Raw genomic sequence first — 20,990 nt, 5'->3', positions numbered from 1 at the left:
GTTCAGTCCCCCAGTCTCTTGCCCATTGCAAGCCTCAGTTCACCTGACTTGTGATTTTGACTAATAGGCTGTACAGTAAGAGTTCCCACACCTCCTTCTGGCTAGAGTAGCTCACAAGGCTCATATACATTGGTTTAGTATATCAATACTGCAAAAGATACAGGTGGAGGGTGTATCGGGCAAAGGGGCATGAAGCTTCATAATAAACTCCCATACACCCAGCTATCCAGAAGCCCTCTGAATCTGTCCCTTTGGGTTCTTTTGACACAGGCACGATTGATTACACCACTGGCCATATGATATTAATTTCACCTTCTACCCTTTCCCTTTCATGAGGTTTGAAGATGGGAATCAAAGTTTCACCTGTTGAACTTGGCTCTCGTCTTTCCAGTGACCAGATCCTGTCTTGCTGAATCTGCCAGCCACCAACCAGTCATTAGCATGCAAAGACACTTGTCACTGAAGAGAGTCTAAGGATTTTAGCAACTGCATGTCTGGGGAGGGTTGGAAAAATTGAGTACATACTTCCTAATATCAGAGTCCTTCATTTGGATTAATGATCTTATGTTGTGACCTTAAAACTCTTAATACACATTTTAATTAATTACTTATATTTTATTTATTATGGTATAATTGGCTACTCACTTTTAATTTTCACCAGGCCCCACAAAGAGTGTATACCTGGCACCTTCATAAAATACAAAGCACAAACACATTTAAGGAACAGGAACATGATTATGGCCATTGTATCTCTGATGGTTTAGCTCTGTGATGTTTTTTAAACCTAATGGTCTTTGGTAATAATTCAAGGGATCTCAGGTCTCTGTGAGAAGTGATGCTATTAGTATACATAATATATGTAATATGTAATATATATATATATATATATGTGTGTATGTATGTATGAAATACTAATATAAAAACACTTGTGAAGTGATGTTTAGTAGGGAACATTCTCTCTGGAAGAATTGATGCCATTAGTATATGTATAATATTTATATATTACATGTATATATAGTATAGTATATATAATAGATACTAATATAAACACTTGTGAAGTTATGCTTACTGGGGAATGTTCTCTCTGGAGAAGTGATGCCATTAGTATTTATAATATTACTATTTAATATTAGTATTATAATATTAGTATTTATAATATTACTAATATACAACACTTGTGATATTATGCTTACTAGGGAACATTCTCTCTGGGAGAAGTAATGCCGTTAGTATACATACATAACATATATATATATAATATAGTATGTATAATATCTACTAATATGCAACACTTGTGAAATGATGTCTATTAGACAACATTCTTTCTGGGAACAGTGTGACTGCTGTTGATGGTTGTAAGGAAATCTTTTCTCACATGCATACTTTCTGCTTCCACTGAATCAGCACACTCCTGACCCTCATCATGTTCCCACAGGCAGTTTTTTATTTTTACAAAGCACTAATTATTTTAATCCTCTTTTAAATACCACATAGCTGGAGTCAAAAGCTGCTGCGATCTTTACTTTAGCAGAACTTACTTCCATCGTGCGTTCTGAACTCAGGCAAGGGGTGGTGGGGTGGACAAGGAAGACCCTTCCCTGATCCATGGACCTTTAGAGAGATCTCCCTTCAGTAGTTACAGTTAAGTGATCCTGAACTGGTAAACCAGTTAGTTGGCATTAGTGAGGCCTTACGGGTGACAGGAATGGCAGCCATTAACTCTTACTGAATGCTTCTCTCACGATCAGCTCCTTAGACAGCCTATGCAAAAGGTACTACCGCTTTGTAGATGCAACTGAGGTGGGCAGATTAAAGAATGTTCACTTCACTTACAGTACTCTCCCCATTAGCTCTTACCCTTCAAATGTTATTCATGGCTCATTTGACAGTGTGCACGGAAACAAGCATGATTCTCTGTTAGTCATATTTTACTGCAAAAGCAGATCCCTGAGTTAAATAAAAATATATTTTTAAACCTGGAAGGATGTTCATTAACTCCAGCTGGACATTATTATGGAGAAAACAATTTGAGTGTTAATAAGCCATATATATATAATTTTAGAATAGCTTCTAAGGTATTTTTTTCAGACAGCAAGTTAACTTACTCAACAACAAAACTTAATTCATACATTCTATTATTTATTAACCATGATTTGTCATTAACTTTCAATATTAAATTTTAACTAGGAAACTGTGTAACAGTAAAGACATTTTGTCACTCATTCTAATTCCCTCAGGCTTCAGGTATTCCATCAGGACTTATACTCACATGTAAATTTTACCCTTGCTGGAGGAGACTGTGGGCCTGTGAATGTGGAATTTTTGGAGTGAACCTATGATGAAATAAGAACACCTTGCTGGATTCCTTCTAAGGGATCTCAGCAAAGTTAGGTTGGTTTCAGAACTACATGCAGTTTAGATGGCCTTCATACCACTCAGAAAATGCTTCATCCAGTTAGATTTCAGGAAGAGATCTGGCTAACTCATTATTCAAAGTGTACAAAACACTGGGGGGGGGGCGGATACAGAGGCACATCCCACACTCACTGTCACGGATGCACAGCCATGAGCTGTGCTGTAGATGGAGATGGATGGCTGCCCCAGGGAAGGCCAGGAAGGGACAGAGAAAGCACATAGCTATGTGTAAAAGTGCAAGAAGTTCTTCTCTACAGTCAGAACCAGTAAGTCAGGACAACCTAATGGTTTTCTGTGGAAGATCATACCTTGGCTTGCAAGTCCCTCAAAACATAAACTCATGGAATATTAGAATTGCCCCCTACCCCAGGCTTGCTGATGGCATAGAATAAACTCTCTAATGTTTCTCTCACAGAATTGACTAAACACTGCACTGAACTGAATCCACGTGAGGAACAACTAGAGTAATGGTGTAGACCATTATTTGTCTTCTACCGGGTTACATAAAGGACATTTTACTGAATAGCCTTTGACTCCTTTCCAGAGTTTTATCACTAAGAGAGGTTTCAATAACTCATCGAACATGAAATATGGATCATGGTATTATTTATACCCAAATATAAAGCATTACCAGGAGCTGAAGATTGAGGGATATCAGTAAATCAGAGCAAGGCTGTGTTACATCAACTCAACCCTTCCTGTATCATGATAAACTCAACTAGAAGGGTTAAGGGAGAGAAATCCCAGCTCAAAACTATCCCAAAGCACGAATACTATCTAATCTAGAAGTTATAAACCAAACTCATCATGCTGTTGTCAAAAGCTAAGGTAAATTCAAATCAAGTAGAGGAATGGCACGTAACTGAAAATCTAAAACTGATTTTTAGTATTTTCATGTTAATTCGTTTTGATATTTTTGTGGAAATATTTTAAATCCCAAGAGACATCCCACTGTTTCCACAGTGGTCTATAACAAATTGACTTCTTCTCACATGGTAATGTCTAACATCAGGCCTAAGAGCTAGGGCAGCCATTGAGTGTTCTAACAAAGTTTCCTGGAAGATTCAAGGAACTTCCTTGAGTGTTTCCTGTAGGTAGGGCTGTAAAGGACCTCTGTCTTTGAAGACAGAAGTTAGTGATGTATCTTGATAGTAAGTTATCATGGGCTGTGGGGTGAAAATTCACTTCAGGAAGGTTAGCACTGAACACTGTATGCTCAACCTAGACTTGCAAATCACAGAATTATCTGAAATTCATGATAGAAAATAATTATGCTTTGAGAAAATAATTATCACTTTTTTATAATAAAGGGACCTGCATGCTATTTTCATGAATAAACAAATGTATTTGTATAATTTGCTTTATACACTTTCACTGAATCACTGCACATTTTAAATCCAAATTTAAAACATTTAATTCATAATTCACACACATGCATATATATATATAAATATTCATAACAAACGGACCTTAGATCATATGACAGGCTTGAGTGCGCTCAGCCAGCACATGGGCTTATTATTAATTTATTACAGAGGTGTCACTGGAATTTTAATTTATTAAAAATACATGTCAACTTTCTGGCCAACACCTGAGATACTTTTGTCACACAACTTACATCATTATCTACATGTACACAACACACACATACACACACACACACACACACACATGCATATGTGTGTGTGTGTGTGTGTGTAAATTAAAACTCCAAATCTCCTTTCTGTATAGATTATCTCAGATAAAATTAAAAACTTAACTGAAGTGAACTGTCTATTCAGTTATAACTAGTTCCATAAGACTGAGCATAAAACAAGTTGGAGCTCACAGAGGCTTTCCAATTGTAGACACTGCTTAAACCTTGCCATTCCCTCCAACAAGGCACTGCTATCTTTGGCAATAAACTGGTCAAACTGGACATTTTGTCCATTGCCCAAAAGTAAAGTACCCGTGATTCAGCTTCTCCCTTTCAATATTTAGAGCAAAGTTTGAAGCAGGACACCCTTTGATAGATTGGATGTATTGAGTGGCTAGGAAAACAATTTTGGAAGGGTCGTGAATGGGCAACTCTGCTGATAATAGTTATTTCATGCACAAGCACATTCAGGCTCCCCATGAGGGCCTGTCATTGTGATAGGTGGAAGGACGATGGAGGAGGAGCAGACACTTTCTGGCTCCCTCTGGGAAGACGTTTCTTGTTTTTTTTGGGGGGGGGGGAAACATCATACTCACTGGGAAGGCAGGCAGTACAAAGTGGCAAAGTGCTATGTGGTTTGGGGGTCCATCTGCGTACTGCAGGTCAGAGGAAAAGGCAATACCCAAAGGCTGTAGGAATCGGAGAGGGCCCTTGGGAAGAATGGCAGCTTCAGTAATGCTACCTTGGAAGACAGTTCCCAGGGTTAGGAACTTGCCTCCATCAAGGAAAATGACAGGAAAGAAAGCACAGGGAGGGATGGGGACATGTGGTGTGTTTTGTCGAGTAGTGAGGAAATTCTACCTCTGACTTTTAAGGGTAATGTGGAAAGTGGTAAATCATGGAGGAAGGAAGGAAGGGAGGGAGAGAGGGAGGGAGGGAGAGAGGGAGGGAGGGAGAGAGGGAGGGAGGGAGGAGAGGAAAGAAGAAAGAAAGGATGGGAGGAAGAACAAGATCCATGTATATTAAGACTATCAGGCCTTTCCAAAGTCAGGCAACCAAAGACTTTGACTCGTGAGAATAGAAAATGGAAAATCTGAAGAGGTAGAATAGACAGAGGGAGAGGGAGGGAGGGAGGGAGAGACAGAGACAGAGAGACAGAGAGAGAGAGAGAGAGAGAGAGAGAGAGAGAGAGAGAGAGAGAGAGAGAGAGAGAGAGAGAGAGAGAGAGACACGGGCTCCCTGGTGTAGGCTGGAGACAGAGCAGAGCTGGTGGAGTCGAGGACGAAACTGTAGTATCTTAGTGGAACCGAGGGAGGCTGTCTAGGCAAAAACTGAACTGGCCTACCACTGAACACCCTGAGAAAGGCCACTTCTGATGCAATGGTGGCTGTCACCTTTGTCTTTGGCAGTTTGGAGGCAAGAGATGTGTGTGTCACCTCTCAAACCCTGTGAGGCAGCAGTGTGACACAGAGTTGCTACTGTACCTGGACCCTGTAGCAAACTCAGGACTGAAAGTAGGAATTGGTGCATCCGCTAGGCAGTACAGAAGACAGAACTCCTAACAAGGTGCTGCTTGACCCGGGAGAGGAAAACATTTCTGCCAAGTCCACAAGGCAGTAGACTCTGTAAATAACTGAGATGGAGGCAGTGGTGTGGCATTCGCTGGGACATGGGCTGCTTATCAGGAGGTGGCTGACTCATGGGCCCATGTTGAACCTTGAACACCTCATCCAGGTTAGAAAATCTGTATTCCAACATCACCTCTGACATTTTGTGTCACTTGACTTCAGAAAAATTTGATTGTTTTTTACTTTCTCAGAAGCCAAATGAAGGTACATCCCAGCCCTTGTGTCCATTGCCCTCACAAGTTGGCTTTTTAAAATTTTGGAATGACCCCATAGCGGTAAATTCCACAGTGGAAAAAATTCAGGAAACTTGTTTGAGTTGAGCTTGACTCTCTTATCTGTGGGGGAAAATGACAAGACTTCGAAGTCAATCTTTTCCCTCTCATGTGGCGCAGAGGCTTCCACATATGGGTTATAACATATTGTCCAAGGACATGAAGTGAGTAGAATTCCTGAAGTCTTAATTAAATCAAGACTGATAAACAAACAAACAAAGAAACAACAACAAAAACAGGCGTGGATCCGTTACTTTACAGGCATCCAGTGTGTGTGAAGGCTCAACACACATGCACCACACACGTTCACACATCAAGTACATATGGCCTCTTCACTTTTAGAAACATCCTTGATGCTTTACATTATACCAGGCACACACTGCATATGTAGGTAGAACAAAGAGGTGTGAATATGAGTGAGGATGCGTTTCCTGGAAGGAGGAATCCCTCAGTGGGGTACCTGCACTGAAGGGTGTGCCCGTTCCATGTCATGACTCCATGGTAGGACTTTGTAAATGTATTTCCACAACAGGCTGGTAAGTTTCTCTATGACACACGGCTTCTGAGCCATGGCAATATGAACAGGGTATGGCAACCAAGTGTTTGAAAATAGCCTTCCAGGTGGTGGCTGGAAAAAAATAATGTTTGAAGAATAATTTGGGTAATGTATTTGCAATGTTCTCTTCTTTACTTCTCAAAAGAGTTTATCTGACAAGACACCAAGACACTTTTTGCTAAAGATTTTATTTAAAGCCACAATATTATTATTCATGGCAAATAACTACACAGTATTTCCTCTGACATAGAACAAATCTCTTTCTTAGCTTTTTTTTTCTATGCCCAGGGTGATCACAGGGAAAACTGGGAGGAATAGAGGAATATTTTTATTCTTTCTCATGTGTATGCATGTGTGCATGTATGTACATGTGCATGTGCATGCATGTGTGCGTGTGTGTGCATGTGTGTGTGTGTGTGTGTGTGTGTGTGTGTGTGTGCGCGCGCGTGCGTGTATATGAGGAGGCCCAAGGTTAACAAAGTCTTCCTCCATCATTCTCCACCTTATTTACTGAGGCAGGATCTCAAAGCTGAACCCAGTTTGATGGCCGGTTGGCTTTTGAGATCCCCCTGCCTCTGCCCCCTGTGGTTACAAGCAGGCCCCCGTGCCCTCTCTGAATTTGCAGGGGTGCTGGGAATTCAAACATTGATGCTCACACGTGTGTGATAAGCACATTCTCCACTGACGTGTCTCCAGCTGCAGAGGGCCCAACTGTGTGCTTTCTCATTCCCCTAGGTCCTGTACAACCTGTTCAAGTCATTCTGCCAGATGAAAACCATCCACACCGTCGACGTGTTTGCCGGCATCGCCAACTTCTTCGTGGTGGGCATCGGCGGGGTGCTCATCGGCATCCTCCTGGGATTTATAGCAGCCTTCACCACCCGTTTCACTCACAACATCCGAGTCATCGAGCCGCTTTTTGTCTTCCTGTACAGCTACTTGTCCTACATCACAGCCGAAATGTTCCACCTCTCGGGCATCATGGCGTAAGTGTCTGACCACTAACAGCCCCTGATTCATGCATTGCGTTGAACTTGTACATTCTGAGATGTTAAAATCGACTAAGCCATGTAAAAGACTAGATTTTTCTTATCCCGAGAACAACTAGCTTTTGATTTTTTCTCAAATCTTCTGTCACATTGAAATGAAAGTATATGCTATCCAGATTTAATGCTAGCACAATCTGGAGCTGACAGGAAAAAGGTGCACACATTAACTCTTGAGTTTCCGATGAAATACAGCAGTGAACTTGATTGCTGATCTGGACCAGGTATCAGCATTTTATGAGTCTGATCCCCATTCAGTGTGCTCTGTGTGGGAGGCTGCAAAATATTCCAACAAGGTTACATCAAGGTTGCCTTGCAGCACCTGACATGCCCATGGAGTTCTGGAGCTGTTGCTGTGTGAACATTCTTACTCACAGTAGGTTTGCTGGCAACAGTCTAAGCTAATTTAATACAGGATGCGATGATGGAGAAGATCTTGTAATTTCAGATGTCTTCTTTTAATATGGAACTTAACTTTTTTTGATACAGGGTTTAAATTATTTTGAAATAAATAATAACAACAATGTATTTATTAAAGATACATTTACCATCTTGTTCACTAGCTCCGAGGAAGGTTTCTAAAAACTTGTACATGGGAGCTGCAGATTGGTGATGTTTGGATCACACTGGCTGTCAGAGTGTTATGCCAAAGAAAGCTAGTCAATGGAGAGTTTTCCTCCCGAACAAGTGCATTATATGATGGTCGAATTCTCTCTAGGGCCAGTGAAAAACATCTTAGGAACAAATAGTGGAATGCCTACCTTGGTTTTGCTTTGATATGCAGTTGCACCCTGTAAACTGTAGTCTGTGTTAGGGGTGTGGGGAATGTACTTAGAGTTTGCTCTGTAATGTAGGACTCATTCTTTCTGCAAAGTTCCCCCCTGACCTGAAGTAGGTGGTGGTACTCTGATTAAAGAGTGTTTGGGTTCATGCCTCTTGGCCACACATGCATTTCAGAAGCAGATGGAGTCTGTGGTGTGAGGAGGCAAAGGGAAGTTGAACTCGCTGTCATAAAAGCCAAGAGTTAAAGGTTGGGTGGTTTTCCGTTTCAAAGAGAACCTAAATAAAGCAACGTATTAATCCAGTTTGACCCAGTAATGAGACATTCTCAGTTGCTATTCATATCGCTGTGTGACTTCCAGTGTCCCCGCTGTTATTTGAACAGCGTCACTGAAAACGTGTGATCAGCTAGTTACGAGGTCTGAGACTGCGTGTGGGCAGGGCCTGGTGTCTAATTCCTCAGTAGGGTTGTTCTAGACACAGCTTCATAGGAACCCTTGATTTCACAGTCTGGCTCTGGACTATGTGCATGTCTAGAACACTCAAAGTAGCTGTCGAAAATTAGTCACTGTACAATGTTCAAGAGCGGAGATGGGAGTCCCTGAAAATACTGAGTGGTTGAAAAGGTGCAGGAGGGTAGAAGTGTGTGTGAAAGCAACAGCAAGGATCCATGAAGTATGTTGGGCCTAATCATCCCTAAAATTAACACCAAATAAAGACCAAGTCTTCAAATGCCCCAAACTTATAGAGGGCATGTCATATAAACAACCACATCTACATTATACCAAAATAATATAAGTATTAATAGGTACAAAAGTAAATAAGAGATTCTAAGAGATCAAAATTCCCTTACACAGCTATTACCCTCGGATGGTAGATGAAAGGACATATTTATATCAATGGACCAGTTCTCTCAGAAGTGGGGCTCTATGTTCCAGTGTGGGGTAGTCAGCATGTTGCTCAAATCCTGAGTGGGTGTGATGCTTCTACGGGGCACACACACAGGTGAATTTGCAAGCACTCTCCTAGGAGCACATTGTGTAAATTCCCAGGCTGTAGTTACTATATTTACCTTGGGACACTGGTCAGGGCATACAGCATATCCATGTCCTGAGAAGTATGCATCCATGCATCTCATGGAACCAACAAATTTCTCTGAATTTGAATTGCACTGAGATTAGAAATTATTCTGGTCCTTTCTGTTACTTAGATTCTTTCTTACCATAAAAAAAAAAAAACAATTTTAAAGGACAGGCAGTGGTGGCACACACCTTTAATCCTAGCACTTGGGAGGCAGAGGCGGATAGATCTCTGTGAGTTCCAGGCTAGCCTGGTCTACAGAGTGAGTTCCAGGACAGGCTCCAAAGCTACACAGAGAAACCCTGTCTTGAAAAACAAAACAAACAAAAAACCAAAACAAAATGAATTTTAAGTTTAATGGAGGTAAATATCCAGGGATGCTGAATGTTCTGAGTTCTCTCCATCGTTTGCTGAGGAGAGAGTGTCATCCTATGGGTGACAGGTATGTAGGAGGGCCGTCAGGTGACCTCAGTCTACATTCCTCCTCAAGGATCTGTGTAATAGTTATGAAACAGTCCAATTCCACCTCCTGTCCTCCCTGGCTTGCTCCCTCATCCTCTTCCATCCTTCTCCCTCCTCATTTTGCCCTTGTGGCCACTGACTTGGTTCAGGAGCTTTGCCTGATCTGAACTCTGACAGCCTGTCCTGGAACGAGCTCATGGAATGATCAGGTAGTTAGCATGAGAGTCTGATTAGAGAGAGATTTCCTTCTGTAGAACAAAAGCTTTAGGCTGAAAATAAAACCAGATTTTCAAGGTGGAAAGTAGAATTTATGTCTTGATTTTAGGGAGGTACTCCAAGCAAGTGTTCTCAGGGTGTTCAGACAGCGTGTTGTTTCTGCTGTTGGTTGTCATGAGACTGGAGTTGGATAGGCCCCTCACTGACAGCTCCATTAATTACAATGTGATGGAGGTCTTCTGGCCTTCCCTGGGCATTCTTAGATTTAGATTGGGATTTCCCTTTGTGGTGTTACCCAGTGCTTTGACACCTCATGGAATGCAACAAGCATCATTTCTGCCTACATTCGCCTGTATTTTCATGCAGGACGTGTGTGTGTGTGTGTGTGTGTGTGTGTGTGTGTGTGTGTGTGAGAGAGAGAGAGAGAGAGAGAGAGAGACAGAGAGAGAGAGAGAGAGAGAGAGAGAGACAGAGAGAGACAGAGAGAGACAGAGAGAGACAGAGAGACAGAGACAGAGAGACACAGAGAGAGAAACAGATATCTAAGTGATTCAGGGTTCATTTTCTGTGGCACTAGGCCTAAAGTTCTGGGAAGGATTTCATACCCCCTCTACACAAGAAATGTTGTATATCAACAGCTCTGGACCCTTTTCCATATCAAAGCAGCACTGAAGGGGACAGGGAGGTGACTAGTGGGTCTTTTAGGAATTAGGAATTTCTTGACTTCATATATGTGTTTTGAACTTGGTGCTCAGTACACGCTCACTGATCATTTCCCACTGGTGATGGGAGATTTGACATTTTTTTTCTCAAGGGCTCTGACTGACACTTTGACACTCTCCTAAAATCAAATCCATTAAAATCCAATAATGACCTTTCATGGAAGTTTGTGATCTCCCTTTGGATACCAAGTCCTGGGCTTCAGCTTGTCTGTCACACAAACCCCTGGAGCCTGGTGTATGCATTGCCCTGCAGAGGAGTGTTTTACCTCTATTGTAGCTTGTAGCCCACTGGGAAAGGATGGCTTTTTTAAAATTTTTTTTGGGGGGGATAGGCTCCAGGAATTTCAGAAATGCATCATTTCTTGGAGGAGTTATGTTCCATGTTTTTCTTCATTTCATTTTAATGGGTTAATAATTCCATAGAGTTTTCCTCTGAAGAATACTTCCTAAATATTTTCTATTTATTATTTCAATTCCTGTACCTGCCTTATTGCAAAACATTAGGAAGTGGTAGTTTTTAGCATTACTTAATGAATGTGTACATTGAGGCCCAAGCTTGGCTGTAGGCTGCCTCAGTAGGTAGTTATGGCTATACCCTGGCTCTCTAGAGGCTGAATCAGTCCAGTCCATATAAAGAAAAATAGGGAGAGGAGAAGAAACATGAAAAAGAAAGGAAAGGGAATTTTTAGTATACAATTGTTTCTAGAATGATTAGCAAGGGCTGGAGAGCTGGTTTAGACGTTCAGAGATCTGCCTGCCCTTCCAAAGGACCTGAATTCAATCCCCAGCACCCACATGGCAGCTCACAACTGTCTGTAATTCCATTTTAGGGGATCTGGCTTCCTCACATTGACATATCTGCAGACAAAACACCAATGCACATAAAATTATAATAAATTATTAGAATGATTAGCTCAGGTCTGGTCTAGGTGTGGGTCCAGCCTATGGCTGAGCTGGTTGCTCCTGCAGTGAGGATTCTATTCTCTCTTCTTGCTTTCCTTTGTAGGGTTGGCAATCTATTTTACATTTTGAGAGGAATGAGAAAGCTTGTCTTTGTTTGCTATATTGGACTGGGTCTGAATCTCTTTATTAGTTGCTCAAAAGGGTCCTAGGGAGCTAGGAACATGTTGTTGAGACAAAAGAATACCATTTATCCTGTAAAGTGATGAAACTGAGCAGACCAAGGTCCCAAAAGGCCATGGTAATGTAGGTTTTAGCTCCTTTAACTTTAGGTAGAGATGATTGACAGAACTGTGTTGGTAATTTGTCTGTTTGCAGCAGATCTGAAGTGGAAAGAATGATGTTGGGGAAGTTTTGGGTAATTTAAACTGGCGCTGTGGGTTTAAATGATCAATTAGGGCCATGGGCTTTTCTAGCAAAGAACTGTGGGCTACAGCTGCTCCCTCCTCATTCTTCACTGTGCTTGGCAGCACTCAGGAACTTATCACTTCAAGACTCATGAGCAGGAAGTCATTTCTCTTCATGCCAGAATGAGTAGGTCTTTTAAAAGTAAAAACCTAAGGAGCACAAGACACCATGGGGCACTCATAACACATTACACCAGACATCACAATTCAGACACAAGGAGCATCTTGAGCGTCCAGCTGCCAACAGAGAAATAGAGAGTTGCCTGGAAGGACACAGGGACCAAGTCTGGAGCCGTACAACACACTAGAAAGCAGTGACTTTCTTTTCAACTCCAGTTTATCCCTTCACTGATAGCATACCTGAGTATGACCAAACCCTTCAAAATCAGATGTGACTACCCAAGGATAGTTGCCATATGGGAGGAATCACGACAAAAGGGGTCAGCACATCAGGTAGACAACAGGAAAATAAAAATATGTCCCGCGATTTTCTGGGAACCTTTACAGGAAAGAGAAAAACAAAGAAACCCACAGAAAGCTTATTATCTTTTTTTCAAGTTTGCATCCACAGTAGGGTAAGAATTTTTCTTTGTAAGAGGGGATTTCAAATGAGATAGCCCAGGGTCATGTAAGTAAATTAAGAATTCGTTTGTATTTATTTTGGTGTTTCCAGTTATTTACTAAGCATCAGCCAATAAAAAACAGCATTTGCATTGTTTTCGTTTTGTCTTCCAGCCTGTCTGATGTGGTGGCCATACTCACATAACACTTTCGAACACCTAAAATGCAGATAGCCAAAATTAAGTAGTGCACTAAGAGGAAAACAAATGTTTAGTACCTGGAAGTAAAAAAAAAAAAAAAAAAAAAAAAAAAAAAAAAAAAAAAAAACAAGACTATAAGACATTTCATTAGTGATTTTTATATTAATTGGGTGTTGAAATCATAACATTTAGCATCATTGGCTGTGCAAATCAGCATCACCAGTTTGTATGTATGTGTGCAAAGTAGGGTCATTTGGGAAAAGGTAACCTCAGTTGAAGAACTGCCTCTATCAGATTGGCCTGTGAGCATGTCTGTGGGGCAGGTTCTTGATCAATGGTTGATGTTGGAGGACAAGTGGGCAGTGCCTCTCCTAGATAGGTGGTCCTGGGTTGTGTAAGAAAGCCAACCGAGCAAGCCACGAGGAACAACCCAGTACTCAGCATCCCTCCATCGTCTCTGCATCAGTTTAAGCCTCCCCAGGGTTTAGATATAAATATCTTCAATGTTCCAACTGGATTGGAGCTTTCTCTGGGGAAGCTTGTCAGAATAAGCAAAACAAAGCAATGTCTGTAGACCCAGTTAGCACCTTTGTGAATGGAGTTATAAAGTCACACAGCTTTCAATATTAAAAATACACTGTGTTGTTGCCTCATCTCCTTAGAAATAAAACTATTAAAAACATTATTTCCAGCTGTTTATGAACACGGGGCACACATGTCTCTTATCTCGGAGGGTGAGGGAGAAGGACCACCATGAGCTGGAGGCTGGGCTACAGAGTTTTCAGATCCTGTCTCAAAAGCCAAAACCAAAGAAAGGCCTTTCTTCTCATGACCACTTACTTTATAGATGTCTTGGAAAACATTAGTATGTGAGATGATGACTTCACCATCCAAACGCAAGTTAATTCATCAGTAAGATGAAGCCAATAAACACCATGCTTGGCTGACTTACGACAATCAGTACACTGCAGTCCCATGGCGACATTTTTCTAAGATAGCAGAACACTGACACCATTTTCCAGGCAGGGCCTGGTGACACTGCTGGGCTCCTTCAGTGTTGGCACTAGGGCAGATTTCGGGTGTGATTGGGAATTCCACAGAGAAGAAAACGTAGGGATGTTTGCTTGCTAAATTAAAATGACAGAGTTCAGCAAACTGTCTTAGTTCAAGAGCTGATCCTGCCTCATCCCCTTGAAGAACAGCAGCATCTATGTGACGGGGTAGTGCTGTCATCACTAATTTTGGATGATTTCTTGACTGTTCTTTACATCCCTTTAAAGGAAATACATGTGATGTCACTATTGACTTACCTTTCAAGAATGCTGAGTTAAAGACAATAACATTGCTTTCTATTAACATACTGGTCCAAAGTGCAAAACAATATAATGAATCATAAGTAAAATTTATCAACTTATTATTAAGAAATAATTATCTTTTCTTTCCAAAGACCCCCCTCTTTTTTTTTTAGAAAATTGATAATGAAGTGGACAATCACTTTCTAACTAGAACTTCGTAGAATGATGCTTAACTTTACCTTGTTAATGATCACTTGACTCCAAGTAAACAATTTAAACCATAGAAAAATGCAAAGGCAATCTCTGTGAAAGAGTCATTTAACCCCAAGGGGTCGTGACCCACAGGTTGAGAACCACTGATTTAGAGTAAGGCATTCAAATACAATAGTGTTAGGGTTGGAATTTCAAAAGTCTCCCTAAAACCTATAGGCTGAAGGCTTTGTTGCCAGCCTAGAGGAATTAGGACCTTCTGTAGGTGTGCCTGAGTGGAAGGAAATTACATCACTAGGGGTGTGCTCCTGAAGGCAATACTGGGACACATGCCTCCTGGCGTTTCCCAGCTGCTATAAGGCAGCCTCTCTGAAACACTTTTCCACAGGCCCAAAGCAAGAGGGTCAGGTGACCACGGACTGAATCCCTGGGCCCAAATCAACATCTCTTCCTTTTAGGTTGTGTATCTCACGTTTCTATTGATAGACACCCATCTAACACAGAGAGTCAAGGCCTGCTCTTCCAGTGACCTATTGGGCACCTGAAGGCGATTACCAAACCTTGATTTTAAAGGCCTCTGCTTGCCTCTCCTTTGTCCTCTGCATAGAGTGGTCATGGCCTGGGTGACTCTGAGGACTGGCTGTGTCCCCTGGTGAGGAACAGCAATGTGAAGCTCCTTTCTGTGCCAGAGGACCCCTCTGGCTCTCTTTCTCTTTTCTCCTAATCTTCTCTTGCCTCAGTCAAAGCTCTGAGTTTTCAGTGTTTCCCAGAGATCTGGCCAAGTGGCCAAGCCTGCCTTCCCACGTGTCCTCACACTTAATCCCTTAGCTATTTGAGGTAACTTGAGTCATCTGGTGTCCTTGCAGCCAGGTGTCCCTTCAAATAGGATAGCAAAGCTGTGTGAGAAAGAGGAGCAGGAACAAACCATAAGAAAGGAGGCTTGCTGGGTTAGGTGACTAAATAAACTCCTGACAAGGACAGGTACGAGTCATTCAGGACACGACACCAAGGACTCCCCACGTTCACCAAACTCTTTGCCAACACTGCCTTCCTTTGTGTCTTGGTTAGGTACGAAGTAAGGTATATGTAGAAACTGGGTTTTATGTATCTGCAACCCGATTGCTGGCGAGTGAGGGAGATCTATCCAGCCAGTTCCTATTAGGAAATGTTTCAAAGGAAGGACAGTGACTGGCCCAGCAGTTTGGAGAAGTGATTGAATCAAACCCATGAAAAGTAAAGCCTGTTACCAATGGAAGGCGGTGATTTTACAGTCGGCTTCGGCTGAGACAGCCACCCAATCTATGCTGACTCCACATTATCAGGAAGGAAAAAAAAAAAACACTTTTTAAAAATAGGCTAGAAATGATGATGCTTTTTAATGAGATCCCATTGATAAAAAGATGAGCATTTTGAGAGGATGGGAAAGAATAAGGACAGCCCCCAGGTTGAGATGCTGTGGGGTCTCCAGGGACCTGAACTCTGAGGAGGAGAGGAAAGCCGACTCTCCCATCCACCATGCAGGTATCTGGGACCCGTCCTGCGATTTACCCACTTGTGTTACTCTGTTATAATGAATGCAGCAGCAGATGCGTCCCTGACTCTTTTACACCACTGTCCTGCATGCAGCTGACCGTGTAACTAACGGTTCTGTGGGGTAAAAGCCGGAGGTCATAGCCCTAAGTTGGCCAGTTGCCTTCAGGGCTAAGGAATGCTTGTCAGGAGAGGATGTGCAACTGGCAGCAGCAGGAAGGTGCCTGCTTGGAGACTAGGGGCGGGGGGAGGTAGGGAGAACAACTGGAAAATGCTATTCAAACACGGTAGCCCTCAGATCCTGTGTTAGCCTTCAGGTCTACCTTCCAATCAAACACTGAGTGAGATGATTCATCTCAAATCCCATCCATTCCCCCCTCGTGAGCCCTCCGACTGTGTCCCGTTTACTCTCTTAAAATGTTGGTGCATTTAGAAATTATGTAGAATAGCCATTTTATGTAGACACCCTGATTTTCTCAGATGAAGCAAGGCATTTGCAGCTCTCCAAGGATTTCCACTGTTTATGTGGTTCACAGACATACTGTTCTAATACACATGCCATACACCATAAGACTTCATAAAGCAGCCACTTGAAGTCATGTTCCCAGGACACACGAGCAATACTTGAAAATACTTTGTACATAACAGTGGTACAAGGGTGTTTGGGGGCCGGGTTCCATTCCCAGCACTACATGGCATCTATCTCCACTATGCCCATGTGGAGAGATCCACTTTAATTTCTTTGTTAAGACAGGACCAAATCTTGCAGGCTCTTTGAAATCTTACTCAGCACTCTTCAGCTAGAGTCATTTGACTCCATGGTCCTGTGATTCCTTATAGTTCATTACATTTTGGACAATGACTTATGACCCTTTCTGTGATCCTACTGCATGAAATCACGTCTGCATGAGGTGCCGATTGGTGATATATAAACAGTGGTCAAATTGAAAACATTGATAAAAGGTAGAGTAAACAGCAAGGCAGGGAGTCTATGAAAGAGGACAAGGTTACAGGAGTAACCCAGCATTTATTTCATATTTCGTATTTTACAGAAGATGATTCAGTTTTTTATGCTTGATTCTTCCTCTGAAAACAATTTTCATTTGCATTTTATAATATGTCAAACTCACTTTCTTTTGGTTGTTGGGTTTCCTGGAAGAGACAACTCACTCTATAGTAAATTCATGCTCTGGAATAATTAATTTACTTCACATGGGTGAGTTCTTTTTCTGAGAACATGCACTGTGCCCAGAGTCACCATATGACCTGAATTTAATCAATACAGAGAAAGCTAATGAATGGGTCTTCATCATTGCAAGGTCTGACTCTGAGTATGCCTTCATTTGAACACAGTTTTCATTGAAAATATAGGATTTGTTTGCGTCATTCCTGTAATTTTATTTGCATATTTTAGTCCCACATGCCGATTCATTGTGGGAGCAAATGAACTGTGCAATGGCCTATCAGCACAGTATACTCCAAAGCAGCTCCAATTCTAGGGAGACCCTCTGTGGTAGTTTGAATGTAATTGGCCCCCATCATCTCATAGGGAGTGACACTATTAGGAGTGTGACTTTGTTGGAGTGGGTGTGGCCTTGTTGTAGAAAGTGTATCACTGTAAGAGTAGCCTTTGAGGTTTTCTATGCTCAGGATACTGCACAATACCTCTGTTAACTTCCTGTTGCCTGCAATATGTAGAGTTCTCAGCTACAATTCTAGCACCATGTCTACCTGCACACTGCCATGTTCCCCATTATGATGATAATGGACTGAACCTCTGAAACCGTAAGGAAGCCACTCTAATTAAATGTTTTCTTTACAAGAGTTTTCATTGTCATGGTGTCTCTTCAGAGCAATAAAAACCCAAACTAAGACAGCCTCCTAATGTTGATGTCAGAATTGAATTTAGAAAATTGACCACTGTATTTTTAAAGATATTTATGTTTATAATAAAATAGACATACCATATATAAATACACACAGAAAGCATGTCTATGCATGTCTGTACAAAAATGATAAATATATATAATATATATGTGAGTTTGTATATATGCATATATATACGCATTTATACATCTTTACAACCAGAAATCTGCCTCCACCTCCTTCTTTCAATTCTGATGCTAGGTCCCTTTGGTTTTAATGATCATGTTCATCTAGCTACAGAACCTGAACTTGGCAGGGACTCAGGTACCAAACCCACTAAGCAGAAACTAAAATAAGCCTATATTCTCTTAAAGTACACATTCTGATAGAAAGGAAATGCAGTCTACAGAAGGGCAGCTTCATGGGATGCTATACTGGAGTCATGGCCTCCTCTAGAAAAAGAGAATCATTGGAAGAATTTTCTATTCACAGATAGTCAAATGACAGATCATTTAAGTAGAAACTCAATCTTCCCCTTGAAGAACTTGTTGAGGAAGTATTAGCTAGCCCGATCTTTGCCGATGCTATATTTTAAGCAATATGAGGATGAAGAAAACCTCAATTGCTGCTGAATGCAAAACCCACTAATTACAGTGATTTTACTTTTCCATCTCTAAATTGGCGATAATCACCATACATTTATGTTAAAGTGAGGCAAGATAATCACAAAGCAGTATGTCTGACCTCTATGTGGTCTCACACAAGGAAACCTAACACCTGTCAAAACATGTCCATGCTTTGGTGTGTTATATAGGCCAGGTGCTGGAATGGGCTTTGAAAGTGAAATGACAAGCTATCGAAGGAAACAAATTATCTACATCATTATGGCTTGTGCCCTTCCAAATCTGTCCTCTGCATATGTGACACCCCTCCAGAGTTTTTTTTTTTCCCTAGAGTATAATTTCATTCATGTCAAAGTACCATTTCTATTAAGAGTATATTCATATAGGAACTGAGTCAAGATGCGTTAATGATATGCTTGACATGCACAAAGCAGGGGACACTTTTCTTGTTCCTAATGGACTTAGAAGAAATAGAGATAGGGACAGAGATGACGGAGACTGGAGACAGTTACATTCAAATAAATGAACTTCACCCTCTTACCTTGTCTACAGAACCAAGTAGAAGCTCTTGATGGTCATGTATAACTATCATTTTCGGACCCTTGCCGCCTTTAGTGATCTTTTGATGTTATCATTCCACTCTCCTCTGACTACCAGAATATTCCAGCAGTTTCCTGAACATGCCAGCCTTTTTCTTTCAAACTTCTGTGCATGCCCACCTTCTTTTCTTGAATTGCACTCATTTGTCTATTCTTCTTCTGTGAATTCTACCAATTGTGTATCATAAATGTTTGTAAAAGACAGTTGCATCTGTGCTGAGTGGGTGTGGACTTTTTCTTGTTATGACTCTGTGTGGAACAGAGGGTGTGTGGAACAGGTAGTCACTTAAACAATGATTACATTGTATTAGGCACTATAAGTTATCCAGATATAGTTTAGAATGTACAAGGAGGTGTGCTTAGGTTGTGTTCAAATACTATCATTTTGTATAAGGAACTCAAGCATCACATTTTATTATCTGCAATGGCTCCTCAAATTGTCCCATTGCAGACACTGAAGGGAAGCTGTACTTTCCTCCTATTTTTCTTTCTCGATGGCCTCTTGCTGATGAAAATTTTGTACAAATGCACCATTTGCTGTGGTATAACTATTTCCTTTTCCAAACTTCTAAAATAGCCTTTATTTTTATTTAGTATTATTAATCCTTTGAGAATTTCATATATGTATACAGTACGTTCTATTCCTATCCACCCCCACAATGCTCTTCCAACTCCTTTTGAAGCCCTCAACATCATATCCTTCTCCCAACAGTTCCTGTCCTCTTCTCTTTCTTAAAAAAAAAAAAAATCCCTAGAGACCAAGTAGTGTGATCTATGTGCACATGGATGTGAGGCCACCCACTAGGGCACAAGTAACCTAGCAGGGACTAAATCTCTGAAGAAAGCTGACTCCCTCTCCCTTGGAAGCCATCAACTTCACATGAGCTCCTCCCATTCCATGCTGGATTGTTGACTGGCTTGATCTTGAGCAGTTCGTGTGCAGGCAACCACAGCTCCTGTGAGTTCATGAGTGTCTAGAAGACACTGCCAACACACCCTTTCTGTTCCCTTGTCTAGCACCTGCAGTGTTCGATGGCAGTGATCTCTTCATGACAGTTTCTTCCCTTAGACTAGGAGCTTTTGGAGGCTGAAACTGTGCCCCATTTGCCTTCATCTCCATAGACTACAGCTCAGAATTTCACCCCAGTAGATGCTCAGAGAATTTTGGTTGATATAGAAATTGTTATTAATAGTCATATTGCCTACTGTAACAAATGAGAAAGCTAGAGATGTATGAGTAAAAGAGTTGTCAAGTCAAGTCCTACTGGGCATACTAAAGGCCAATATTTCTGAATGATGGTAGATTTAAGAAATTCAGCTAGAGTTTCCTAAAATATGAAGAATCTATTTAGGCTGTTATTTTGGTGTGGACATTGTCACTCTAACTCCATGGACACTCGAGTCAAATATTCCCTTGAAGTAAAGGAGAGTCAGACACTGGTCTACACCCCTCACCAGCTTTGCGTGTGTACTGTGATTCTTCTAGAAAATGAAGGAAAAGCAGATTCACTGCAACTGTCCTCTCTGAATGTAACTAGCCAGGAGGGTCTAAGGAGGTTTTATTCCCAGTTCCCATGACACTGCTTTGCTTGTGCCTCCCCAAGAGACTAGCTCATTTGTTGTTTTGAGTCCTTATGAGGTTGCTGATTGTGACCGGGTTTGATCTGCAATCCCACCAGAACAGAAAAATCTGTGTGGTGTGGAAAACCAGTCACTGATTGAGCAGCCGTGGACATTGGATTTACATGGTTAGACCAGAATGGCAATATTTGGAAACCTTAGTCCAACCCCTCCCATTCATCAGCACTGTAGATGAACAGGTACTTCCCAAGCAAGGTGCTTCTGGGTACCAGGACTATAGTAGTCCTCCAATGTGTTCCTCCTCGTGAAGTGATTTTGGGAGCAAAACTGCTCCATTATAGTCAG

At 41.5% G+C, this 20,990-nt stretch overlaps 1 protein-coding gene across 1 annotated transcript in view; it reads left to right on the top strand.

Annotated features, from left to right (window-relative positions):
• Positions 1 to 20,990, top strand: part of Slc9a2 (solute carrier family 9 member A2) — an 87,580-nt gene that overhangs the window by 34,089 nt on the left and 32,501 nt on the right. Inside the window, exon 3 of the mRNA XM_006987497.4 lies at positions 7,243 to 7,493. Coding sequence (XP_006987559.2) covers positions 7,243 to 7,493 — 251 coding nt within the window. The remainder of the gene's footprint in view (positions 1 to 7,242; positions 7,494 to 20,990) is intronic.

Source organism: Peromyscus maniculatus, chromosome 21 (assembly GCF_049852395.1).
Source record: "Peromyscus maniculatus bairdii isolate BWxNUB_F1_BW_parent chromosome 21, HU_Pman_BW_mat_3.1, whole genome shotgun sequence".
Lineage (NCBI taxonomy): Eukaryota > Metazoa > Chordata > Mammalia > Rodentia > Cricetidae > Peromyscus > Peromyscus maniculatus.
This window is presented reverse-complemented; position numbering and strand designations above follow the sequence as displayed.